The sequence below is a fragment of the Panicum virgatum genome, chromosome 7N (genome assembly GCF_016808335.1).
Source record: "Panicum virgatum strain AP13 chromosome 7N, P.virgatum_v5, whole genome shotgun sequence".
Taxonomy (NCBI): Eukaryota; Viridiplantae; Streptophyta; class Magnoliopsida; order Poales; family Poaceae; genus Panicum; species Panicum virgatum.
This window is the reverse complement of record NC_053151.1, coordinates 961335-983532: the sequence shown is the minus strand read 5'-3', so window position 1 is coordinate 983532 and position 22198 is coordinate 961335. Positions and strand designations below refer to the sequence as shown.

The 22198-nt window shown below is 44.9% G+C and overlaps 2 protein-coding genes and 2 long non-coding RNA genes across 11 annotated transcripts; 3 read left to right on the top strand and 1 right to left on the bottom strand.

Annotated features, from left to right (window-relative positions):
- Window positions 1-4690: 4690 nt before the first annotated feature.
- On the top strand, window positions 4691-5521 carry LOC120681737. Its single transcript, XR_005678041.1, has 2 exons — window positions 4691-5184; window positions 5263-5521. It is a non-coding gene; the product is annotated as an uncharacterized LOC120681737 (long non-coding RNA).
- Window positions 5522-7354: 1833 nt separating this feature from the next.
- LOC120682939 lies at window positions 7355-8578 on the bottom strand. The gene is made up of 5 exons (XM_039964948.1): window positions 8430-8578; window positions 8116-8342; window positions 7798-8025; window positions 7502-7638; window positions 7355-7418 (listed from the first exon to the last, which is right to left on the bottom strand). The coding sequence occupies exons 1-5, from the start codon at window positions 8461-8463 to the stop codon at window positions 7355-7357; spliced, it is 690 nt and encodes a 229-aa protein (XP_039820882.1). The 5' UTR covers window positions 8464-8578.
- A 753-nt stretch (window positions 8579-9331) lies between these two features.
- On the top strand, window positions 9332-14554 carry LOC120681705 (translation initiation factor IF-2-like). 3 transcript variants are annotated; one of them, XM_039963326.1, is made up of 5 exons: window positions 9332-9592; window positions 10157-11570; window positions 11658-11806; window positions 12479-13968; window positions 14054-14554. In XM_039963326.1, exons 1-2 carry the CDS (start codon window positions 9566-9568, stop codon window positions 11057-11059), a joined length of 930 nt encoding a protein of 309 aa, XP_039819260.1. In that variant the 5' UTR covers window positions 9332-9565; the 3' UTR covers window positions 11060-11570; window positions 11658-11806; window positions 12479-13968; window positions 14054-14554. The 3 variants fall into 3 exon arrangements, with proteins under 3 accessions (XP_039819260.1, XP_039819259.1, XP_039819261.1); XM_039963325.1 differs by having other exon boundaries at window positions 11652-11806; XM_039963327.1 differs by lacking the exons at window positions 9332-9592; window positions 10157-11570; window positions 11658-11806 and having other exon boundaries at window positions 13362-13700; window positions 13832-13968.
- Window positions 14555-15718: 1164 nt separating this feature from the next.
- Window positions 15719-21477, top strand: LOC120681734. Of its 6 annotated transcripts, XR_005678029.1 has the most exons (6): window positions 15719-16185; window positions 16903-16974; window positions 17076-19716; window positions 19792-19887; window positions 20625-20846; window positions 20973-21477. It is a non-coding gene; the product is annotated as an uncharacterized LOC120681734 (long non-coding RNA). The 6 variants fall into 6 exon arrangements; XR_005678026.1 differs by having other exon boundaries at window positions 16903-19716; XR_005678028.1 differs by lacking the exon at window positions 15719-16185 and having other exon boundaries at window positions 16224-16974.
- The last annotated feature ends 721 nt before the right edge of the window (window positions 21478-22198 follow it).

Genomic DNA, 22198 nt, shown 5'->3' with positions numbered 1-22198 from the left:
GATGATGACGTGGCTGCTGACACGGCCGATGATGTTGACATGTACAATGACATGGCTGACAACGTGGCTGCTGACATGGCAACCGGAGCTGATGTGGGCACTTACGTGGACGTTGACGTGGCTGATGGCATGGCCTCTGATGATGACGTGGCACTGACGTGGCAGCTGACATGGATGCTGATGTCATCATGGAGGCCCATTTCCCTGAGACGGCCCAGTTTGGTTTTTTAACTGGATCGGCCCAGTTTGGTTTTTTTAACTGGATCGGCCCAGTTTGGTTTTTTTACTGGATCGGCCCAGTGGCTAGATTTTGGCCCAATTATTATAGTAGCGTATACAATGGTTAACAATTTTTAAGAAATTATTAGATACTAAAAAATACCATTAGCACGTAAACAAATTACAATAGATCCAGAAATAGCATGCCCCAGCTTGTTCAAACATTACAATCTCCACAAATATCTGACAAGCGTCACCAAACAGCATCACACATTCCAGAGCACACATCCAAAAAACCAGTCACATTACCACCTGCTTTCAATCACAGCGAAGACGACTAACACGACAAGAAATGTGGTGATCTATGACGATTTTTCCATGACATTTTTATATAGCGTCACAATCGCACATAATTCATGACGATTTTCTAACTTTCGTCATGGATTTGAAGTTATGGATCCTAGGCCCAAAACTTAGTGACATTTTATTGATTTCGTTATAATCCGGTCCACAAAACAATGACGTTTCAATATATATGTCACAAAAATCGTCATAATCCCTTTTAGCTTAGATTTATGAATTATGGACTAAAATTTCCATGTACTAGAAAATATAAAAAAATAGGAAGATAGCAAAAATTGAACTTGCAACCATCAGAACAAGATGCTTGTGCAATTACCATTGAGCTACACATTTGATAAATATCTTTTACTACTAAACATTTTTACATAAACTTCTCTTGATTCGATACAGCCCAATAACCAGCAAAGCCAAGTCACCAGGCCACCTCATCACCGCCCCAGCCCAGTTAGCAGCCCCCCACCATTCAGTTAAAAAAAAATGCTGCGCATGGGGAGGCGGGGGGATCCTGATCTACTGAAGTTGAAGCCTCACAACTACGGTACTTGCTGGTTGGTGGCAATATGGAAGATGTTCTATTTTTCTACTTATCTTGATGCATAATACACGCCAAAACCTGGATAACAGCCAAATCCCGTCGCCTATCCTGCCTGGTGAGCATATGGGGTTCGAACCTGCATCACCAATCCACACGTGCATGCTTAACCACTACAAGAAACTCCCTTTATGGTTTATCTTCCTCTTTTTAATACGGAAATAAAATTTGTAAGTAGTATTACTCTGTCATATGAAATCCAAATTTGATGATTTTTTTCTCCTGATTTTTTCTAAAATCATGAACTTTCATTTAGTGTCCTTTGTTTGCATGACAATTGCTATTATTAGATTTTTTTTCTATGGCTTATTTGCTTCTACCAAATAGAGTACAGAAAAAACATGCTTTTGCATGACAATGGGTAATGTAACTTCATGTTTTCTAATATTATGGTGAACATAAGGCTGTGTCCAAATATTAAGTCCATACAAGTTCAAAATTATTAAGAGGTATTCAAATCTTAAAGTTTGACTTTAGATATATGAAACTATGTGAGAGAGGTATCCATTTGTGAACAATGTATAGTGATATTCTATTAGAACCACTTGATTTTTTTCATGGAATGCTAAAGGACCAAAAATATGTTGCCATTCCATTTTTTAGAATTTTCTAACCAAATTTAGATATTATTATAATTATTCTATGGTATCTTGGAGATAGAAGTATGAATTATATATACAAAACAATTAAATTATTCATCAATCTCAAGGATATGGGTTATGACGGAACACGTGAAGCTAAATATGATTTTATAGAAAAATCTCGTATCTGATTTGAGGTACACATATTTGGCGCAGGCAGGAATCGAACCATTTACCTCAGTCTAGGGCCATAGAAGTCCAACCTGCACCAGCCGTTTGCTTAAGTTATAGAGCACCCAAAATATTTTTATTGCGTGATAGTTTCAGAGCACCCAAAATATATTGCGTGATAGCTCCAAACTGCAGAGCCAAAATGTGGAAAAAAAATAGAAGAGGAGAGGGGTTTGAACCCTGGTCCTCAAGTTAATAAGCTACGTCCTTACCAATGCAACGCTCCAACAAATCTGTTGGTATCTAGTATTTATGTTTTTATACACATGTACATAGTATTAATTTGGAGAAAAAAGGAGGCCACGGAACAAAGAGGATTCGAACCAGGGACACATGGATAAGGGCGTCGCACCCTACCGCTGCACCATGCCTTTGTTTGAGATGGAGTGGGAAATTAAATCTATTTACATATGGTCTGAACTCTTTATATATACAAACATTTAAAATTTTCTTCTATTTTTAGGATATGAACTATAATAAAATGGGTACATATAAAATATTTTTTTGGGATTTTTTAGATATTATTTGAGATATTTGTAGTTCAAATAGTAATTACTTCCAACAAGTAAGCAGAAATTTATTTAAATGGTAGAAAATACCAAATCTATTCCAAAATTCTTAAAACTCCTACAAGGCAACTTAGATGTTGTCTATTACATGTAAAAATTGTATTGGGAGCTAAACGATAGATAGTTTTGCAATTTACTTCACAAGGTTGTCTTACTTAGATATTTAAAAATAGAAAAATAACTTATTTGCACAACAAGTGGTAATGTAAATCAACAAATGCTAATAGGAGGGTAAAGGTAAGATTGTGTCCAAATTTAAGGTATATATGAATAAGAAAAGACTTAAGGGTGTACAAACTTCAAAGGTTGTGTTGAGTTGTATGAAACAATGTTAGAGATGCATCTATTTTGTGAACAAGGTATATCATAATTTTTTGCAAAATCTAATGAAATTTTTATTTCGAGCTTAAACATCCATAAAAGGACTCTATGATAATTTTCAGAATTTTCAAAGAAGTTTTAGATATTATTACCATTATTTTATATTAACGATGCAAGTAACAGTTTCAATTATCCCTAACAAGCATTTGGAATTTTCTTCCATTTTCAGGACGTGATATATAATAGAATTAAGACACTTAAAATATATTTTTGGTATTTTTTGGATATTATTTGAGATAATTTTAGTTCAAATAGTAATTACTTTCAACAAGCATGCATATATTTATTTAAATGATAGAATATACCATATTTGTTAGAAAATTCTTGAAACTCCTACATGGAAACTTAGGTGTAGTATTTTACGTATAAAAATATATTAGAGTATATAACATAATTATTTTTATGTGTTACTTCAAAAGATTTCTTATAAAGTAAAAAAAAATATAAAACAATGAAGATATGAGACAATTCTTATTCAGGCCCATATAACTACTTCAGCCCATACAGTCCAATTCGGCCCAACCCAAAACCTATAAAACTATCCCTACCCTTAACCCTAACCCTAATCCCCTCGTCTCCCTCTCTACAGCCGCCACCCCCTTCTCTCCCGTGCACAGCCGCCGCCTCCTCTTTCTTCCTCCCGAGCGCCGCCTCCAGCCGGCCCCCCTACAGCCGCCGCTTCCACCGCCCCTGCCTCTCCCCTGCACGCCGCACTCCTCGTCGCCTGCGCGCCGCATGGCCGGGCTCGGCCGCCGCCCTTGCCAAGCCCGACGCGCCGCCGGCCCCTGCGCAGCAGCCGGTCGCCGCCCGTGCGCGCGCTCTGCGTGGCCGCTGGCCGTGCGAGCCCCTGGACCGCCGGGCTGCGAGCGCCCCAGGGCCGCGTGCGCCCCTGGCTCCCGGCCGCACGGACTCTTCTTCCCTGAGCAGCAGGTCGGCTCGATGTGGCTCTCCTTCCCTGCGGTGGTTTCTCCCTCCCCGGCCGGTGCTTGATCTCTCCCTCCCTGTACCTAGCGGGCGAGGTGGCGGCGGTGGCGGCGGCGGCCGCATAGCAAGCTTCGTGTAGAGAGCCCGCGGGAATAAATCCCTTTGCCTCCAGAGCACGCGAGCCGAACTCGCGGCTTCCCTTCGCAGATCCGAGTCTTCCAGGTGCGTGACCCCAATCTAGCAGTGCCGACACCAGAGTCCCTACTCCGTAGAGAGATGTGTCCTCAATTTCTTGGTTGCTTGCACAGTGCAACCGAGATCCATGGACCCGTCCAAGGATCTGGCCGGCAACGGCTACGGTAGCGTCGCTTGGGCGACTGGATGGAGCGCTGGAAGAAGAACCAGGAGCGCCTGCAGCACGCCCGGAGCGTGGGCGGTGGTGATTGGGAAAGTGACGATGCAGATCTGCTGCTGTATGTGTTGTGCTCATCCATGTTTGTCTGTTGACTACTTTTTTTCGGCGCTGACGGTGCACTAGATTGGAGTAGTACACAAGTTAGCGTATGGTAGCTGCTTGCATCAAATGTGTCCTACTTAACTGCACAACGCCAGTCTTTAATACGGCAAATCTCCATCTAAACACACATAAACGTGATATCCATTCTCATAATGCAGTAAAGGGCTTTTAATCACAACATTTCTATAAATCTACAGGCAAGTTTGTAGCTTTGTTATTTACAGTACTTGGTAGATGATGCACGACCGTTTAGCTGGAGACAATTTGGAATGCTTGCAGAATTAGATGCGTAGAACTGCAGTTCCATTTTACAGATAATTTCTCTTCTTTATGTAATCCACCTGTTTGTTACCGCTGTTTAAACTATTGTTTGTTCCCTAATTCCCTTGCTTGTTGTGTAACTTTATTGATAATAATGGCATAACCATTTTACCATCAGTGCATAATATCTAGTGAAATTAGCTTGTTAACTTTAAGGTTGTACAAAGCTGTGCTATGGTTCAGTACCATTTTTTCCTCTTCACGAGCATGTATGGAAATTGCTTTTCTGATGGTATGACATACAGGCCTCACCTAAAGTAATAGGTGGCATTATTACTTTCTTGCGGTCTCGAAAATGAGTCCGTGTACCTTGAGATATAAGCTTATGACACAATTTCTTGAAACATATTAACATATTTGTAAACCCTTGATAAATACAATTGCTTTTGTCTTATATTTTTATTTCCTTGCAGAAGTTGATCTGAGCATTATAAAGTTGTATAGTTGTTACCCACTGATTGTATACCAAGAAGGCATAATTGTTAGGTAATCACTTCTTCCTTTTCACCTACGGGCTTTCAGTTATTAGTTCCATTTTTACTTATCCAACAATTGTTTGTATAGGCTAAAGAGACAAGCAGGTGTTACAGCAACAGGGAGTAGCACTAGCATGGAAGCTAATATGCATTTGTATTAACCAGCTCAAGTGGATTTAGATTGATTCAATTGCTACATGTATGTTGCTGGAAATCTTATGTTGTATGCATGTATATTTGTGCTAGAATTGCTTATTGTAATTTCTGGCTGGAACTTTTTTTTTATAAGTGAGTTGTGAAAACCGGTTATATGGGCTGTGTATAAAGTTAAATCTTGTTAGTTGCTAGTTATTGTGGGTTGAGAATTAGGCCAACTTAGTGGCCTATTCTATATTGGGCCCATCCATAAATGGGATGGGATGCTGATGTCATCATCCATGTCGCTTGCCATGTCATTCCCAAGTCAGCTATCATGTCATTGCCCACGTCATTAGCCACGTCAATATACATGTCATCATTGCTATCCACATCATCGCCAAGTCAACAGCCATATCATTTGTCATGTCATCAATGTGTGACATGGAAATCGAATCTGTGACGAAAATTATACTATTTGTGACGTTTAATTTTCGTCATAGAAAATGGGCTTGGGTTGAGCTTCGGGGGCCTAGGGACATTCTATGACGGTTTCGAAACGTCATGGATCAAGCAATCTACGACGAAAATTTAAGAAATGTCACGAGGTGTGATCTGTGACGCTCAATACATGACGCTATTTGAGATCGTCATAGATACTATTTTATGACGGTATTTTAGTGATCTGTGATGAAATTTAATCGTCATGGATCGACAGATTTTTTGTAGTGTAAGCAAAAGCTCCAGTTTTTTATCTGTGTCGGCCTTGTCAGTGATCCTAGCTTGTTCTGATTCCTGGAACTTCATAGACAGCTGATCAATTTCTTCTCTTTGTTTGGAGACAAGCAATTGTAGTTTGGCATTTGCACTCTTCTCTGCCGCCAGCTGTGCTTCAAGGTTTCGAGCACTTGGTGTAGCCTGGCCTTTCCCCAAGCCCACATTTTTAAGAAACTGACTATTCTTGCTTTTGTCAGCAAGAAATTCAGCTACGGCTCTGTTCACACTCTCTTCATCTTCAGCTTCTGTAGATTATGAAATCTTGTTCTCCAATTCAGTCTACAAGGTTAACAAGCGAAACAGTGGATTTTTTTAACAGTCCGCACAGCAAGTGAAATCTTGTTCTCCAATTCAGTCTCCAGGGAATGTAGTAACAATTGACAAGAAGCACATCAGTAAGAGTTAAAATACTTACAATTGCAGACTGGACAGGAGCTGTGTAGCCTTTCTTCTTGTTGCTGTAGTGGCACTCTTTGAACAAATCAAGTGCATTCGGTTCTTCATTTTGGTACTTGTCTCCCTAAAGGAGAATATGGAAACACAATATTAAACTGGCATACTTGTCTGCAGTATCAGGTAATAATGGAGAGGTGAAACATACCAAGTTGTCTAAGTGCACGGCATAGCTGCGCGACCCAGTTGTATGATGGTACTTAACTTTAGCACGGTTGGTTTTGTTCTTCTCAGATGTTGCCTACGTCAAAGACATACCAGTAATGCATCCCAGATCGATATTTAGTAACAGGAAATTAAGAGTTTGGCCCCATAGAAGAAAACATACCATCCTCTTGGGGTTTTTCCAATATTCAACAAGTTCATTCCACTGTGCATCATTCAAAGATTTCACAGGAGAAGTCGTTGGAACAAAATGGAGTGGAAAAGGATCAAAAAACTTTTTCTTTAACCTGTGTCATTGTTGGCGAAGTGCAGACTTCATCATAAAATTACAAGCATTTTGAACAGAACTGTCATCTGTGTTCATATCGAACTTTAACTGCAAGCAATGAATACAAAGATGCATAAGAAACCTAATATCACCACCAGCATGATAACCATTACAGTGGGAGATGCATAAAGTCTGTACTTACTTTAAGACTTCCCATGAATTGTTCGAGAAGGGCCGGACGCTTCTTGTATTCCTTCCAATGCTTGAACACAGGCAAATGGTTTCTGACTGTGATGTTACATTCAGTTGCAAACTTTGCAGCGACAACAGGCAGAACTGGCCTTGCTTCCCCTCTTGAATCACCAATGGCAGCTTGCCACGCCTAGCACGGGTCATCTTTTGGAGACCTTTTCCCATACTCTGTCCCCTTGGAACTGCCGCTACCTCTATACAAAGATCAATTTGCAATTGCATAGCGAGGCGAATTTTTGAAGGAAAGAACAGCAGTAAGAGATTCTAGTTTAGTTACTTGCCTTCAGTCTGTACTTCATTGTGCGCCTCCGCACACTCATCACCTGCAGCGCGTTCGTCAGGTGTCAAGGGGACCTGGTCATCTTGCTGTTGAGTGGCCTCATCTACAATAAAGACAGGAAGTAGAAGCTTAGACTTTGTGAAATTAAAGGCAGTAAAGAAACAGTAGGAAGCATGTGATTTGATCTAGCCTTGAGGACAATGCTGTGTGGGCTGTTCGACGTTGTTCACAGACTTTGCAGGTGATACTGGTGGAGTCCAAACACTAGCTCGAATGAGAGATGTAGGGTGTACTGTGACACCAGAGGATCTGGAAGCAGGAGGAGCAGCTCTTGTGCCCCTTGTAGTTGGCTGTGCAGCAGCACGAGCAGGAGCAGCCTTCTGCGACCTTGTGAGCCTCGTGGTTGGCTGTGCAACAGCAGGAGCAGCTCTCTTAGCAGCACGTGGTGACGTTCCAGCAGCAGACATGTCATCTGAAGTTCTTTTACTTCCAGTTTTGTTGCGAGCAGTCTTGTTAGTTGACTACAATCAACAGAAGCAAAGAATTATTTCAGATAATAGAAATGAGGAACATGGTAAGGCTTTAAGAAATGAAGGATAGTTTTGATCGACCTCTGTTTGGCTATCATCAGATTCATGTCCTTCACCGGAAGGATCATCTCCAGGAGCGTACTCGGATTCAGAGTGTTCAGGATCTTTACCCTTTGAGGCCCTTGCACTCTTCATTAGAGCCATAGTGTCAAACTCGTTTCTGGTGGTATGTAAGCCAAGTGCTTCGATCCGCGCCTTGTTCCTCATACAATTTTTGAGGCGTTGTAGTTCATAAGGAGTGATTGTTTCTAGCATGAGAGGGAAAACTAATTACTACTTCAAGAAATGTAACACAAATTGAATCACTGTGATTGTTTGGCCCAGTATTCAAGTACCTGCGCGGCATTTGTTGGCAGTAGCCTTCTTCATTGCTGCGGTTGATGGAGCACGAACGGCAAGAACTCTGCTACAATATTAGGAACAATTAGAGAAGTGTAAAAATGAAACCCGAAACCCTAACCCTAAACCCAGATAGAGAGAGAGAGAGAGATTAAGCCGATGCAGCTGATGAAGCACGAACTCGACGGGTTGATGGATTCGAAGCCTTGCGACTCGAATTCGTCGAGATTGGTGGCGATGCGCCGAAAGAGTTGATTGATGAACGATTGTTTTTTTTTACAAGGGCGGCCATGGGCTTATATTTATACCCAGGTGGCTGACAGGAGTCCAGGATCAACACAACAAAATCCGATCCGGATCCTAACCGATTATTGCCTAAAAAATCTATCTCTAACCGACTCGCCGTAGGACCAGCCATCCCTAATCCATAGTGCGCCGGCAGACTCCGACTCGTCGACGACTCCGAATCCGATCGCAAATCGGAACCGTCGACGCCTGTTGTCCGACCGACTCAGACTCGTCGATTCGTCCGACTGTCGATCGGATTCAGGCCTGCTTTATTCCTACTTTTAATCCTTAATGAATCTTCCAAATATTACTGCTCCTAATTAATACCTCCGCCACTTTCGCTCGCACGTAGCCATGCATGGCCTTGATTCTCGTGCCGAATCTTCGCTTGGATTTGGTCAAAATCCGGCGTCAACACATGCCCCCCGAGTTCGGAGTAGGAAGGGCAGCCTTCGTGCTTCGAATTCTTCTGAGGACCGGCTTGTAACTTTCCCCTCCTCACAGAATCCCATGAGTCACGGGTCGATTCGTAAATATCGACAACTTCTCAGACCGATCTGAAAATGGCTGAAATGTGGGCTAGACATATTTATTATGCCCCTTCCGGCCGTCTTCTTCCTCACGCGCTCATTTGCCTCCTCGTCTTCTCGCCTCCACCGCGCTCAAGCCCTCTGAGCTCTAGCCTCCTCAATCCCGCGACCTCCAGCGAGCTTTCGGCAGCCAGCAGCGCGGCGGCTCTCGGTGACCCCTCCGGCAGTGCTCCCGCGAGTGGCTCCGACATCCCCAGCAGCGCTTCATCAGATCCATCTCCTTCGTCTTCGTCGGACCGCACCTAGCCCTTCCAATGGCGACCACTGATGCGTGCCCTGCGGTAAGTTTTCCTATCCCTTCTCTCCTTAGAAGATAGATCAGCGCTCCTTTAGATCCACTTTTGCATGCTTTAGATCTCAAAACCCGGTCAACCTTTATTAGGTATTCAACCCTTCGTTAAGCCCTAGACTGTGTTCTTCATCCTTCAGCCGTGTTCTTGAATGCAGCCAACTCTTGACCCGAGAATCATGCTGCAGATGCGTTCGTCTTCCTGCAAATTAGGCCAAACTCACTTGAATCATAACCTTTGGCCATAATTAAGGACCGGTTTAACACTTTAGTCTCCATCTGCCATGACTCTGTTTTTGTCAGAGTATATTTTACCGCTTTTAGTAATACCCTCTTGATCCAAAATTTCACTTTTTACTGCTGCCGATTAGTTTGTAGCCCTGTCCTCAATTAATCGGCCATCTTACCTTGAATCGACTAATCCCGCGCTCTGCTTGCTCTTGGGCCAAATCGATTCATATGTCCAAATCGACACTAGGCTTATCGATTTCACACCCAAATCGACAACTCCTATAATCCTTTCTGACAACCGAATTTCCTTTTCTATGTTGACCAGGCTTTGCGTGACCAGGTGTTGATCCCAGCAGCAAACAGCGACAGAGTGTTTTTTCTTGGGCCAGCCGGCGACGATGACCTCGTCGACTTGATAAACGTCGAAACCAATCAACTGGCGTACCTGCGATCCAACCCCTCCCTCGATGACTGGCAGCGTAGCTTCCGGTCTTGGCCAACGCCGATTGCTGGCTGGAGGACTTGGTACCACCGAGTTGCCGCTCAGAAATTCGGCACTTGGGACGAGCAAGGGATTGCACACTGCATCGGCCTGTCAGTGATGGGGTCAGCCAAGCACGAAGCACCACTGGCCGCGTTGGTGTACTTTTGGAACAACGCTATCAACTGCTTCCTCTTCGGGCACGGGCCAATGGCACCGAGTCTACTGGGCGTGCACATGCTGACTGCTCTGAATGTTCATAAAGAATCGAACCCGTTCCTGGAGAAGGTGACCACTCATCATCGGCTCGAGGTCGGGACGCAGTCGAGTGGATGGAAGTCATACATCCTCAAGTACTGCAAATCTGAAGGGCCTGTCGACCATCAGGAGCACACGGCATTCTTGAACATTTGGCTCGACATGTCTTTTTTCAGCGGGAGTTCCCTGGAGCCATCCTCCAATTATCAGTACTTGGCGGAGAGGCTGGCAGACGGAGTCAAACTGCCGATGGGTCGATATCTGCTCGGCACCACTTTCAACATGCTGCATCTGGCATCGAGTAGACTGCGCGACGGGCAGCCAGTCGGCCGTCTGGGAGGCCCCTGGTGGTTTCTGCAGTTATGGATTCATACTTTCACCGCGCTGGCGTCAGATGTCAATCCTTTGACGATCAGCTGCCCCGACCTCGACACTCCTGAAGCACTACAAGAAATCTGGCCTTCCGTGACGTTTTCAGACCTTCCGTGATGTTTTATCTGTGACATTTTTACACATCGTCACAGATACGGGGTTGGCCCGTTTGGACTCCGATCGGGCCCGGAATCTATGACGAAACTGCTAAGTTCGTCACAAATGAGTGTGATGGCCCATTTGGGCTCAATCCGGGGAATACGTTCTATGACGAATCTGTGGTTTCGTCATAGATTTCGTCACAAATGTGTGTTAGGACTATTTGTGCTCAATCCGGGGCTAGTTCCATGACGAATCTGTGGTTTGGTCATAGATGGGTTTGTTGGCCCATTTCGTTTCGTGTGCAGATATTTCTAAGTCAGCCTCTCCTGTGCACGGGTTTACTCGCCCTTTCTAGATCTGTCGTCTCCCTCCCTCAGGCTCTGTCGTGTCTCGCCCGGTGGCGGATGCGGCAGCGGAGTGCGGCGTCGGCAGCCGGCGGATCACCGGGTAGGTGCGCTCCGTGTTGCACTAGGTACGCGGATCACCGGCGGTAGCGGCGCGCGGCGTCGGCGACCGGCGGCAAAAGGTACGCATAATCTAGCTTCCAGTGTGAGTGGAAGACTTGGGGCGCCTCGACGTCGTTCTCACTGCTATCCCCTTGCGGCAGCTGCAGAGCCAGGAGGAGAAGCAGAGGGTTCGGCGGGCGGGCAGCGCGGGCGGCGGCGAACGTTGCCGGAAGTGGTCACGGCGCACAGCGTCGACGGCAAACTGTCCACCTGCTACGAGCGCTTCCTCCTCAACTCCATCGGCCGGCGGGAGCAGGTTCGTCCAGCGCGCTCCGCCGAAGCTCCTGCGCCCCTCACTCACCTGCTCACCTCCAAGCCCCCCCCTTCTCCCTCGGCCGGCCAGGCCCACCGCGCATCCCCCTCCTCGTCGGCTCCCTCTCCCGTCTCGATCCCCCCTGCAGCCAGCGCCGTGTTCTGCCTTATCCAACGGTTGCTCCCTCATTCCTGATGCAGCAACATATAAGTAGGATAGTGGATATAAAAAATTTTGGAAATCGTAGACAACAATAAATGGATAGATGGTGAACCATCAGGTGAGGGATTGATCATGATTAATTGGGAAATTTTGAAGCAAACGAACATGGTGAAATAAATCACCTATACTGTTTAACCATTATGGAAATTTCCGGCCTACATAGAGCATATTTGAAGTAGTGTTGGTGTTTGTAATCGAAACTAAAAATTCTGAGGAGCTAAAATCATAGAATCATAAAAACTTCATGGTGTTACACACATGTTAGAAAAACAGAATTTCATTGGTGTTGTCTGTGCGTTCTTCACTTCACTGATTCCTTACTGCTTACTGTGTCCTACTGTGTGCATTCTTCACTTCACTTCACTGATTCCTTACTGCTTGCTGACTGATCATTTTGATTGCATCTTTGAATTGGTGGAGAAGAACATAAATTAGATGACTTGCATTTTGTAGTTGAGCTGCACATAATGCTGATGGCAGAGAGTACTCCCCTCGACGCCCTTGCATCGGCAGTGACGGAGATGGATAGAGTAGCAGACAAGTTGCGGAAGCATGTTACCGAGGCCAGGGCCGCAGATTGTACCAAGAACCAAGAGCTTGAGAAAGCACTTACTCAGGTAGAGGTTTTAGCTGAGTCGCTCGAGCAATTTGCATTCCTCTGCCAGGAGGTGGTTGTGAAGAACTCCCCGCCAGATCATGAGGAGATAACCTCTACGGATGAGAGGGAGGCTGCTGAAAGGCAATGGGAGTTCGAACATCCTATACCACCTCAAACTCTTGCGGAGCACTGCGAGCAGCACGGCTTGAACTATGACAGTGATCAGTCTAGGGGAATCAACTAGGTGAATTTTGCCTACGTGCCTAGTGTGACTGTTTTCAGTAGTGTTTTAGGTGTATGTACTGTACTGTGAATGTTGCCTAAGTGCCTAAGTGTGTCATGTGAATGTTGCCTAAGTGCCTAAGTGGCTGCTGTGAATATTGTTGTACTGTCATGACAGGGAATGCTTAAGCTATGTTCGGACTAAAACTTCTTATGCTGGGGGTTAGTAATGTTTGCACTTAATTCTTGATGCTGCCGGTTGATCATGTGATGATAGGTAAGTAGTGTTGTGTAAAAGCGATTGGTTCAATTTGGATGGCGTTGTACAGACTGCGAAGCAGCAGAAGCCAGAGATGCGTGTGTTGGCCCATTTCTCCCAAATTCAGTCCATTTAGTGCAGGGACTAAAACTCTAGAAATGGCTGAAGCCCACTTCCCGTTCAGCCTGACGGCCCATCGGCCCATCTCCACAGTGGACGGAAAACTGGCAGATATTTCCGAGTCGGCCTCTCGCGTACATTCGTTTTCTCGCCCTTCGTCTCTCGTCTCCATCCCCGGCGAGCGCGTCGGCGGCCGCGGCGGAGGCCGGCTGGTTCAATTTGGTGGCGGGGAGAGAGGAGCGGCAGCGGGAGGGAGGCCACGGCGATCCGGAGGCGGGGCTCCGTGACGAGGACTGCGAGGACCCCGCGACCGACCACGGCCACGGCCATGGCCACCGCCCGTCCCTCTCGGCCCCGGCCGCAGTCGTCCTCCTCAGCGTCGCCCCCCTGTCCTCCGTCGTCCGAATCATCTACGACGCGCACAGATCCGCTGCTGCCGAGCTCTTCACCCCCTCCACCGACGGATCCTTCGGGGAGTAAGTGCACTGACTCCTTGAGCGCGTCCGTCCTCACGATCTCCGTGATGTGGCTATTACAGTGGCGCAATTGTTGTCTCAGATGTCACATTTTATGCAATGCCATAGTAATTAGATTTCGTATATGTTAGACATAATCAATCCGTATGAACTACGACGCCTCAAAAATTGTATGAGGATCAAGGCGCGGCTCGAAGAACTTGGCTTACCATGTAGTCAAAAATTGTATGAGGCTCTAGGAGATCAATCTGATGATAAGCAAACAGAGGTGATAACTATGCTACATTTCTTGAGGGCTTATCATGTTCCTTGTTATATTATGTCAAATAATTCTTTGCTTCTGTTGATTGTAGTCATCTAACAAGACTGCTCGCAAGAAAACTGGAAGTAAAAGATCTTCAGATGACATGTCTGCTGCTGGAATATCACCACCTGCTGCTAAGAGATTTGCTCCTGCCTCTTCACAGCGAACCACGAGGGTCACAAGGTCACAAAAGTCTGCTCCTGGTCCTGCTGCTGCACAGCCAACTAAAAGGGGCACAAGAGCTGCTCCTCCTGCTCCTATGGCTGCAACGTATGGAACTCAATGCAACATTCTCTAATGTGTGTATGTTTGGACATGTTTGGTTCATAGACATGTCATTTAGGTTGGATGGCTTTTGTTGGACATGTCTGGTTCATAGACATGTCATTTAGGTTGGACGGCTTTTGTTGGACATGTTTGGTCCATAGACATTCTGTAAGGTTGGATGGCGTTTGTAGGACATGTTTGAACTGAATGCAACATTCCGTAAAGTTGGACATGTTTGAACTGAATTTGTACAAAGTTTCTGAGTTGTACAGAATTTTGAGCATTTGTGACTGGCGAATTGTTGTTCGTTTTGGCCATAGACATTTGTACAATTTACTGCAGCGATTAACGGGGCAAGTGCCAAAAAATTAAATCATCCGAGGTTTCGAACCTGCGACCTTCACTGCGCTAACCGATTGTTTTGTGTTGGACGTGGGTAGTATTTGCTTAAGATATGCTGCATAGGAATCTTTAAGTCACAAACCAGATGCAACCGATTCTGTACTTGGTCAATCCAGTAGCCCAGCTTAGCGACAGGGTGCTCACCAGCTTCCGGACCGCCGACGCGGTGGCAGGGTCCTCACCGGTCGGGCTGCGGGAGGTGCCGACGACCTTAGTGAACATCCTGCTCACCTCCTTAGTTCACAGTGCCGGCTGCGAGAAGCTGGTGACCCGAGCAAGCTGTAGAGAGAAGCTGGTGAGCCGAGATTAGCGAACATCCTGCTTCTCAGATCCGGGTGACCCGAGCAAGGCGCTGCCGCTGGTTGCAGTCCAAGTAAGCTGCAGCCAAGGTTAGTGTTCCGCTCACATGTTCTTGTTCCAAACACGATTTCAATCCATGGGTAGCTACATTTGCTGATTCGTATTTCTGCAATGTTCTGTTAGATGGACAGAAGATGGGTCCATGGTAGACTTTTTTCAGATGAATACATGAAAGGGGTCGAAGAATTTATGCAATTTGTGAGAGGAAAATTCAGTGAAGATGAAGAAATATTATGCCCATGTAGCATATGCCTTAATCAAATGTACCGGCATCAGACCTGCTAGCAGGATGCGATGGAGGTGGGGGTTGAGCAGGGCGGCACGTATGGCTGGCGGGACGGCAGTGTCTCAACTGCGGCAAGAGAGCAGTGGAGGCTGGAGGACCGCTGGCCTGCGGGGACATGGTGCTTACAGTGCAGAGCGGAGGTGCGGCCGGGAACGAGGAAGAAAGTTGATGGGAGAGGGATGACAAGTGGGTCCGATGCATCATAGAGTGGGACGGAGGGAGACTAGCAGGGGCAAAAGTGTCCATACGAAAGTACGTTAGTTTTAGAATGCCTGAAAGTGGGCCCAATATGTCTTCCGGTGTCCATAATGGCGTATTTCAAAGTAGGGAACAATTGTAATGGTATTGGCATGGTTTCTTAAATAGTAATCCAATTAAAAAAAACCTATTGCGCTGCCACCCCTCCCGCGCCGCCTCTCCCTCCCTCTCTCCGGCTCCCCCCGTGCCTGATCCGCCCGCCTCTCCCTCGCCCCGCGCCCTCCGTCCCGCGCCGCCTCCCCGCGTTCTCTTCGCGCCGCCCCAGATCGCCACCGCGCCGTCGCCAGACCGCAAGACCGCCGGCCTCCGCGCTCGCCGGACCAACACGCCCGCGCCTCCCCACGCCTCTCCTCGCCGCTGGCTCGACGGTGCGTGGCCCCGCGCCTCCGCCCCTCCTCGAGACGCAGCCATCGTCGCGCCCGTGGGACCTTAGCCGTCGCCCTCCGGCCGGAGACGGCGGGGCCGCGTGGACCGCCGCCGTCGCCGCGGGGCCACGCCCGTGGGACCGCCGCCATCGCCCTCCGGCCGTCAACCGCGGGGCCGCCGCCCTCCGCGCTCGCTAGACGCGCCGCCACTGCCACTGCCCGACTGCGCCACCGTCAAACAAGGTATGCGCCATCACTGCCTCCTTGCCCCCTTACTGCTTGCTACTCCAAAGCACGGACCAAGTTTATACATGCAGATCAACCTATGAGTCAAAGCTAGCGAGAACAATTTGGTGAGGGTCGTCGTAATTGAAACAATTGGAAAATTACTCTGGATCATGTTAAGATTAACTTTATAATCATTTCAGAAACAACATATCAGTTGACAGGTTTAAACTGTATCAATCTCAAAATTTAATTGGGCCCTCACTGAAACAAAAGAATACCCGTTTCATGCAACCTGGGTTTGATCATCCATTTTAATCTAAAATTTACTATCCACATTGTCAGGTGACCCCCTAAATCAAGATCAATTTAATTGCATCCTTGGGCATTGTAGACCTCACAGTCCAATGATTGCTTCTATTTTACTGATGTGCGATGACTTACGGATAGATGGAAGTAAATTATTTTAGTGATACATCCCTTCAGGGTTGGGTGACCTGCTAGAGCTCGAGGCAATGTAAGTTCAGAATAGTGGTTTTAGATTTCAACTTCGCATTTTCCGATGTATCATTGTCGGTTACAGACTTATGCAAGACACAGGAGACATTTACCATTTTAACAATAGACAAAAGCTAAATGGCTATCTTTAAAAAAAATGCTATTGTGTTACAGACTTTACTTCCTGTGGTTAAGTAATTTACATAGCGATTGCTATTCCTCAATCTTTTCCTCCAGGGGCTCATCCAGTGATAAATTGATCGGTTCAGTTCCACATTCCCTTGATAACCTTTCCAGACTTACATCGTTGTAAGTATTTTTTTCCCTGTATGATGATACATGCTTCTAAAAGCATTTATATTTGTTTTCCCAAAGGAAATGATTATGTATATACTATTTTTATTATACAGAGCCATGTAGCTTCTGATTATTCATGGTTAGCCACTGGCTAAGTTGCTCTAATTTGGGATGAAATCAGCATTGCAGTATTTAAATTCTTCAAATTTTAGGCTAGAGTTAAAAGGTATCCGCCTAAATTGTTTACTCGAAGGGCATGATTATATATGTTAGTCATTCTCCCCTCACCCTGAATTCATCCATGGATCGAATGCAATTTATCATTGTTCATTATCATGTGACTTCTATGTGAATCTGCAACTTATTACTTACCACCATGATTTGTTTTGTGCATTTCAGCCGAGAGCCATATTTACTGCCATTAATAGCCTTATAGCCATTACATATGTTTCATTTATAAATAATTATTTGCTATGCCATTGTAAAACAATATAAAGTAGTCCCTCTGTTTTAGTCTAAATTAACTGTCTTCATACGAAAGATAAGTTTTTAGGATCTTTAAATTGACTACCAAAACCAGGAATCAAGCTTTCTATAGCTACCAGATGTAACTTTCTGAAGCTTTTGGTTTAAGTTTTTTTAGTACTCACCACAGTTTAGTTCAAGATACTAGCAAATAAGATTTATCAACTAGATTTAGCAAATATGATTTACCTTTTCCATATATGTTGACAGCTGGGTATCGGTAGGATTATTGTTTCCTCAGCTGATATGATATGTTCATATAATAGCTGAATAGTCATTTCTCAAAAGAAGGTAACATGTTTCAAGATTATCATTTCATTGACATACACCTCTTTCGAAAATCATAAGTTAGAACAGTTTTTGTCACTCTATATCTATGTTTTGCACTACATTGACACCGCAACCACAACCTTTCATATATTTCTATGATATCCCCCCCACATCCCGCTCCTGAGTTGTCCCTGTGCCCTCCTGTCCTCCGAGCGGATCCATAAGGTTTTCACAGAGACACACTATCCCAACCTTAAACAATTATACTAAACAATTATTTGCAGCCCTGATCTTTTGCACCCTGTGAAATTCTACTAAACAATTATTTGCAGCCCTGCAGGTAAACTATGTCTTCATGCATTCAGTTATCTTATCCCTCATGCCATCGTTTGGATGCTGTGGTGGCGGCATGCCTGTAGTTCAGCCGATTTCTTTGCTGTGATGCACCCAGACTTGAGATTGATTTCTTTCCCCTCTAGAAATACATGTGTTACTTTGATTAATTTTCTAAGAGCGTAGAATTTTGGAAGTTTTTTTTTTTTGAACGCAATGGCAGGAGCTCTGCCTTTCAATTAAGAAGGAAAGAAGTCAGAAGTACACATGGGCCGGTGGCAAGCCAACCAAGGCCCGGACACTCAGGAACACAAACAGGGGTCAAAGTCCCGACTCAAGCCCGATTAGCGGAACACACTCCTATATAGGCACAGGCTCTCCCTAACTCTTCCAGCAACTTGGAGCGGAGTAAGCGAGCTGTGCTCAAAGATTCTACGGTTGCGCTCCTTCCAGATGTTCCACAAGGTGTAAATAACGACGCCATTGTACATCCTCCTACGATCTTTTGGGAAGAGGGCCTCTGTTTCCCCCCACCACTCCTCTATGCTAGAGAAGCTCGTCGGGTCGATCTGCTGTGGTAATGTCAGGTTTTCCCAAGCAAGGACCTGAATCCAAACTTCTTGAGCGAAAGGGCAGCTCAAGCACATGTGAAGCCCTGACTCCATGGGCCCATTGCAGAGGGAGCACGAAGGCTGATGCGGCCAACCATGTCGCGCCAGATTATCAGCCGTGAGGAGTTTGTTTTGAATGAGCACCCAAGCAAATAATTTGCATTTATTTTCTGCCTTAGCACTCCAGATGAGGCTGGTCTTGTTGCCCCTGTAGGATCCCAGAAACTGGGCTCTGTAAGCTGAACTGGAGGTGTAGGTGCCATCCGTAGTCCATTTCCAGGAAATGGAGTCTTCAGTTTCCGGCTATAGATGTACCTGTTGGAGCCTGATCCAGAGCGAGACAAATTCCTCAATTTGCACGGTCGTCGTAATTTCCCCCCTCAGGGATTTGATCCAGGTGTTGTTAGTCAGCTCATGTGCCACTGAATTGTTCTTCCTTCTGACTAGATCAAAAAGGTGCGGGGCTAGGTTGCACGGAGCTTCACCATCTAGCCAACTGTGGTGCCAAAACTTAGCCTTGGTGCCATTGCCAATAGATACAGAGGTGGAAGCCTGGAATAACAAGCGATCTATGTCGTTACACGGTACTTGGAGCCCCACCCAAGGTTTTGAGCCATCTGTCCATTCCTGCCATAGCCAGCGGAGCCTGAGTGCGCGGCTAAACTTATCGAGGTCGAGCACGCCTAGGCCACCCAAGTTCTTTGGCCTACTGACTTTAGATGTTGTAACCAATCATATAACATTCTTCCTTTCTCTACTTTGACATTACTTAGTAGTAGATGTTTTTGGTTTGCGCCATGGAGAAAATATTTAAGTGGCCCATCCATCTTTTACACTGTGTTTGCTGTAATGTGAATTATATATCCACTTGCTTCTTCCTGAGATTGCAATGCTCTATACTCATTGGTGTTATAATATCCCAAGGGCGCGCCATGTATACTGTATACACCAGAGACCAAGGATGGATGAGTATTCAATTAGCTGAAAAAGTTTTGGTCTTGATGGCGGGTTCCAGGTAAAATAGTGCATTCTTTAGTTTCTATCAATTTTTGTACAGTGTAAAGACTGAACACCTGCATTACCAAAACAGTTCTTCAATTTGGATCAGGCTGCACAAACACTATTGTGAGAGAGTGGACTGAGTCTGAACTCTTGATCAAGGTCATTCAAGTAATTGATTTCTTCTGTAAGTTCTCAAGTAATATAAAACACCTCTAGCAATGACATTCGTAGATGCCACATGTTCGTAGATTATCTACAACATAAATGATCATCTAACTTTGGTGCTTTGTGTAAATCTTTGTTTCTCTGCCAGTTTCAGTTTTGCTCGAAACATTTAACCCGGCTGCCACAGTTGTGCAGGGGTTTAAAACTGAAAAATATCTCTCTTTGACTGGAGGGTAGCAGAATTCAATATAGTAATGTTGATTAATCCACCTTTAGTCATTTCAGTTTAAGTAGTATTGGTGTTCTCTTTTTAATCCTGTGGAGACTACCTAGAATTTTGTTTATGTATTCAATCAGTACTTATTTAAGAAATTTCATTTTTTGGATAGCAGCCAAAAATAAACATTTATGAATCATACCATAAAAAAAGGATACTACCTTGATGGGTAACCAGCCACCATGCCATGAATTTTCAGAATTTTAGGATTATCCATTATGTTATGTTGCTGAGCTGTCAAAACATGTACCTCCATGGCTATGTCTTCTGCTTTTCTAAATAAAATACATTACTGCTCTTTGCTGGTACAGTTGCATATGCAGTTATGCACTCACCCAAGGTCTTTAAGTAATTTCCTACATTATTGACACCCTTGAGAAGAGGGAGACAGGAACGACAATGGATAATGCCGAACAAATGCTTGCTTCTTTGCTTAGTGAACATCTTATGCGATTAATTCCTATTTCTGTTCAATATAGGTTCCAGAATGTATATGCGCCTTCATTATTTCAATATTAAATAGTCAAAATCATGGTGGAGGAATCTGCAGAGGCGCATTCTCAATGCCGATTGCCTCCACAGATTGGCGCTTAGCATGGCCTAGCTCCAGAAAACAAGTATGGCAGAGAGGATGCTCAAGAATGTTTTATAAAGGCAGCAATTGTGGCTCCCTCACATCCGAAGAGGTCAAGTATGCAAAGGTATATGACCAATTCTTTTTACCTTGTCTGTTTTCTTTGGGCTCAAACAAATACACATAGTTTATAACTTTTTTTGTTATTTCAATAATTTTTTTGGCTCCTGACCAAAGTTATTTCTTATTTTAGGCTCAAGACCCCTGCCTCGCTCCCCGCCGCCACGCCACCAATCGCGGTGCCGCCCTTCCTGCCCGCGCCGCTCCTGTCCGCCAAAGGAACCTGAATATCAGCGCCTTCCTTGTAGGTGTTGCAACCTCCATCTCCGGCCCTGATCTGCAGCCTTCTCAGTAGCTTATGCAGTACTTGCTATATCAGATGTTCAAAGTTAACCATCATGGAATGATAGTGACTTGCACACTCTGCAACATATCAGGTGCAACCACTTAGTTCTGTGGTTTGAGTTTACAACGCAAAGTGATCAGCAAATATATTGTACTGATGGATTTTAAGTAGACCGTAGTATCACTCTGACAACAGGAAGTGTAACTAGCTTGCCGTGTACCAATAATTAGCATAGAAATTATGTATTCCTGAATAAATGGAGTATATAGTATCGTCATAAATTGATCTGGTTGTAAACTGTTTCAAGTTGCATTTCCTACCATGGTCAATTCAAAAATTGACTTTGTGCCAATAGCTGATCCCTAGCTCAGATGATTCAGTTGTTCCGCTTGTTAGCCAATAGCATTGATCTTGGAACTGATTTTCTGTACTTTTCATTAATTGATTATTGGCTATTCCTGATTGCTTCTTTGGTGATTATCTCATTGTTTTTGTTGTATTAGGGGCAGCAATGCTTAAGTGCTTTTGATTTCTGATGAGAATTGAGAAATTGGCTTTTCTCTTTTATTAAGATAGTTTCAGAAATTTCAGTAACTCTTCTCTATGTGGTGGTCAGATTTGATGCGTTCCGCTGACTGAAAGCGGTTTGATTGACCTATCAGTTTCAGTACGAAAAAAATTGTTGTAAGCATAATGTGGAAGTGATTGTGAACGATTTTGCAAAGTAAGCCGTTACATTGATATATACCATTTTTAGAAATCATAACTTGAAATAATATTATTTATTTTATATCTATGTTTCGTACTGATATTTTATGCCGCCGTGGCAATGCACGGACATCGACCTAGTCACAATATATGTGGCGCACGCAGCACGCTCTCCCTCCGCCCCTCCGGCTGGCTGCTGCTTGCGCCGCCGGCCTGTTGAACAATGCAACAAGAAGGAGAAAGTATGCACGTACGCCGGCGGTAGTTCTGCAGCAGCCGGTGGTGAAAGATGCGTCAGCTCTCGTGTCATTTCACTGAGGCGACCGGCGGCGGAGCCCTCGTCTGGGGGCTGGGGCCACCGTCGC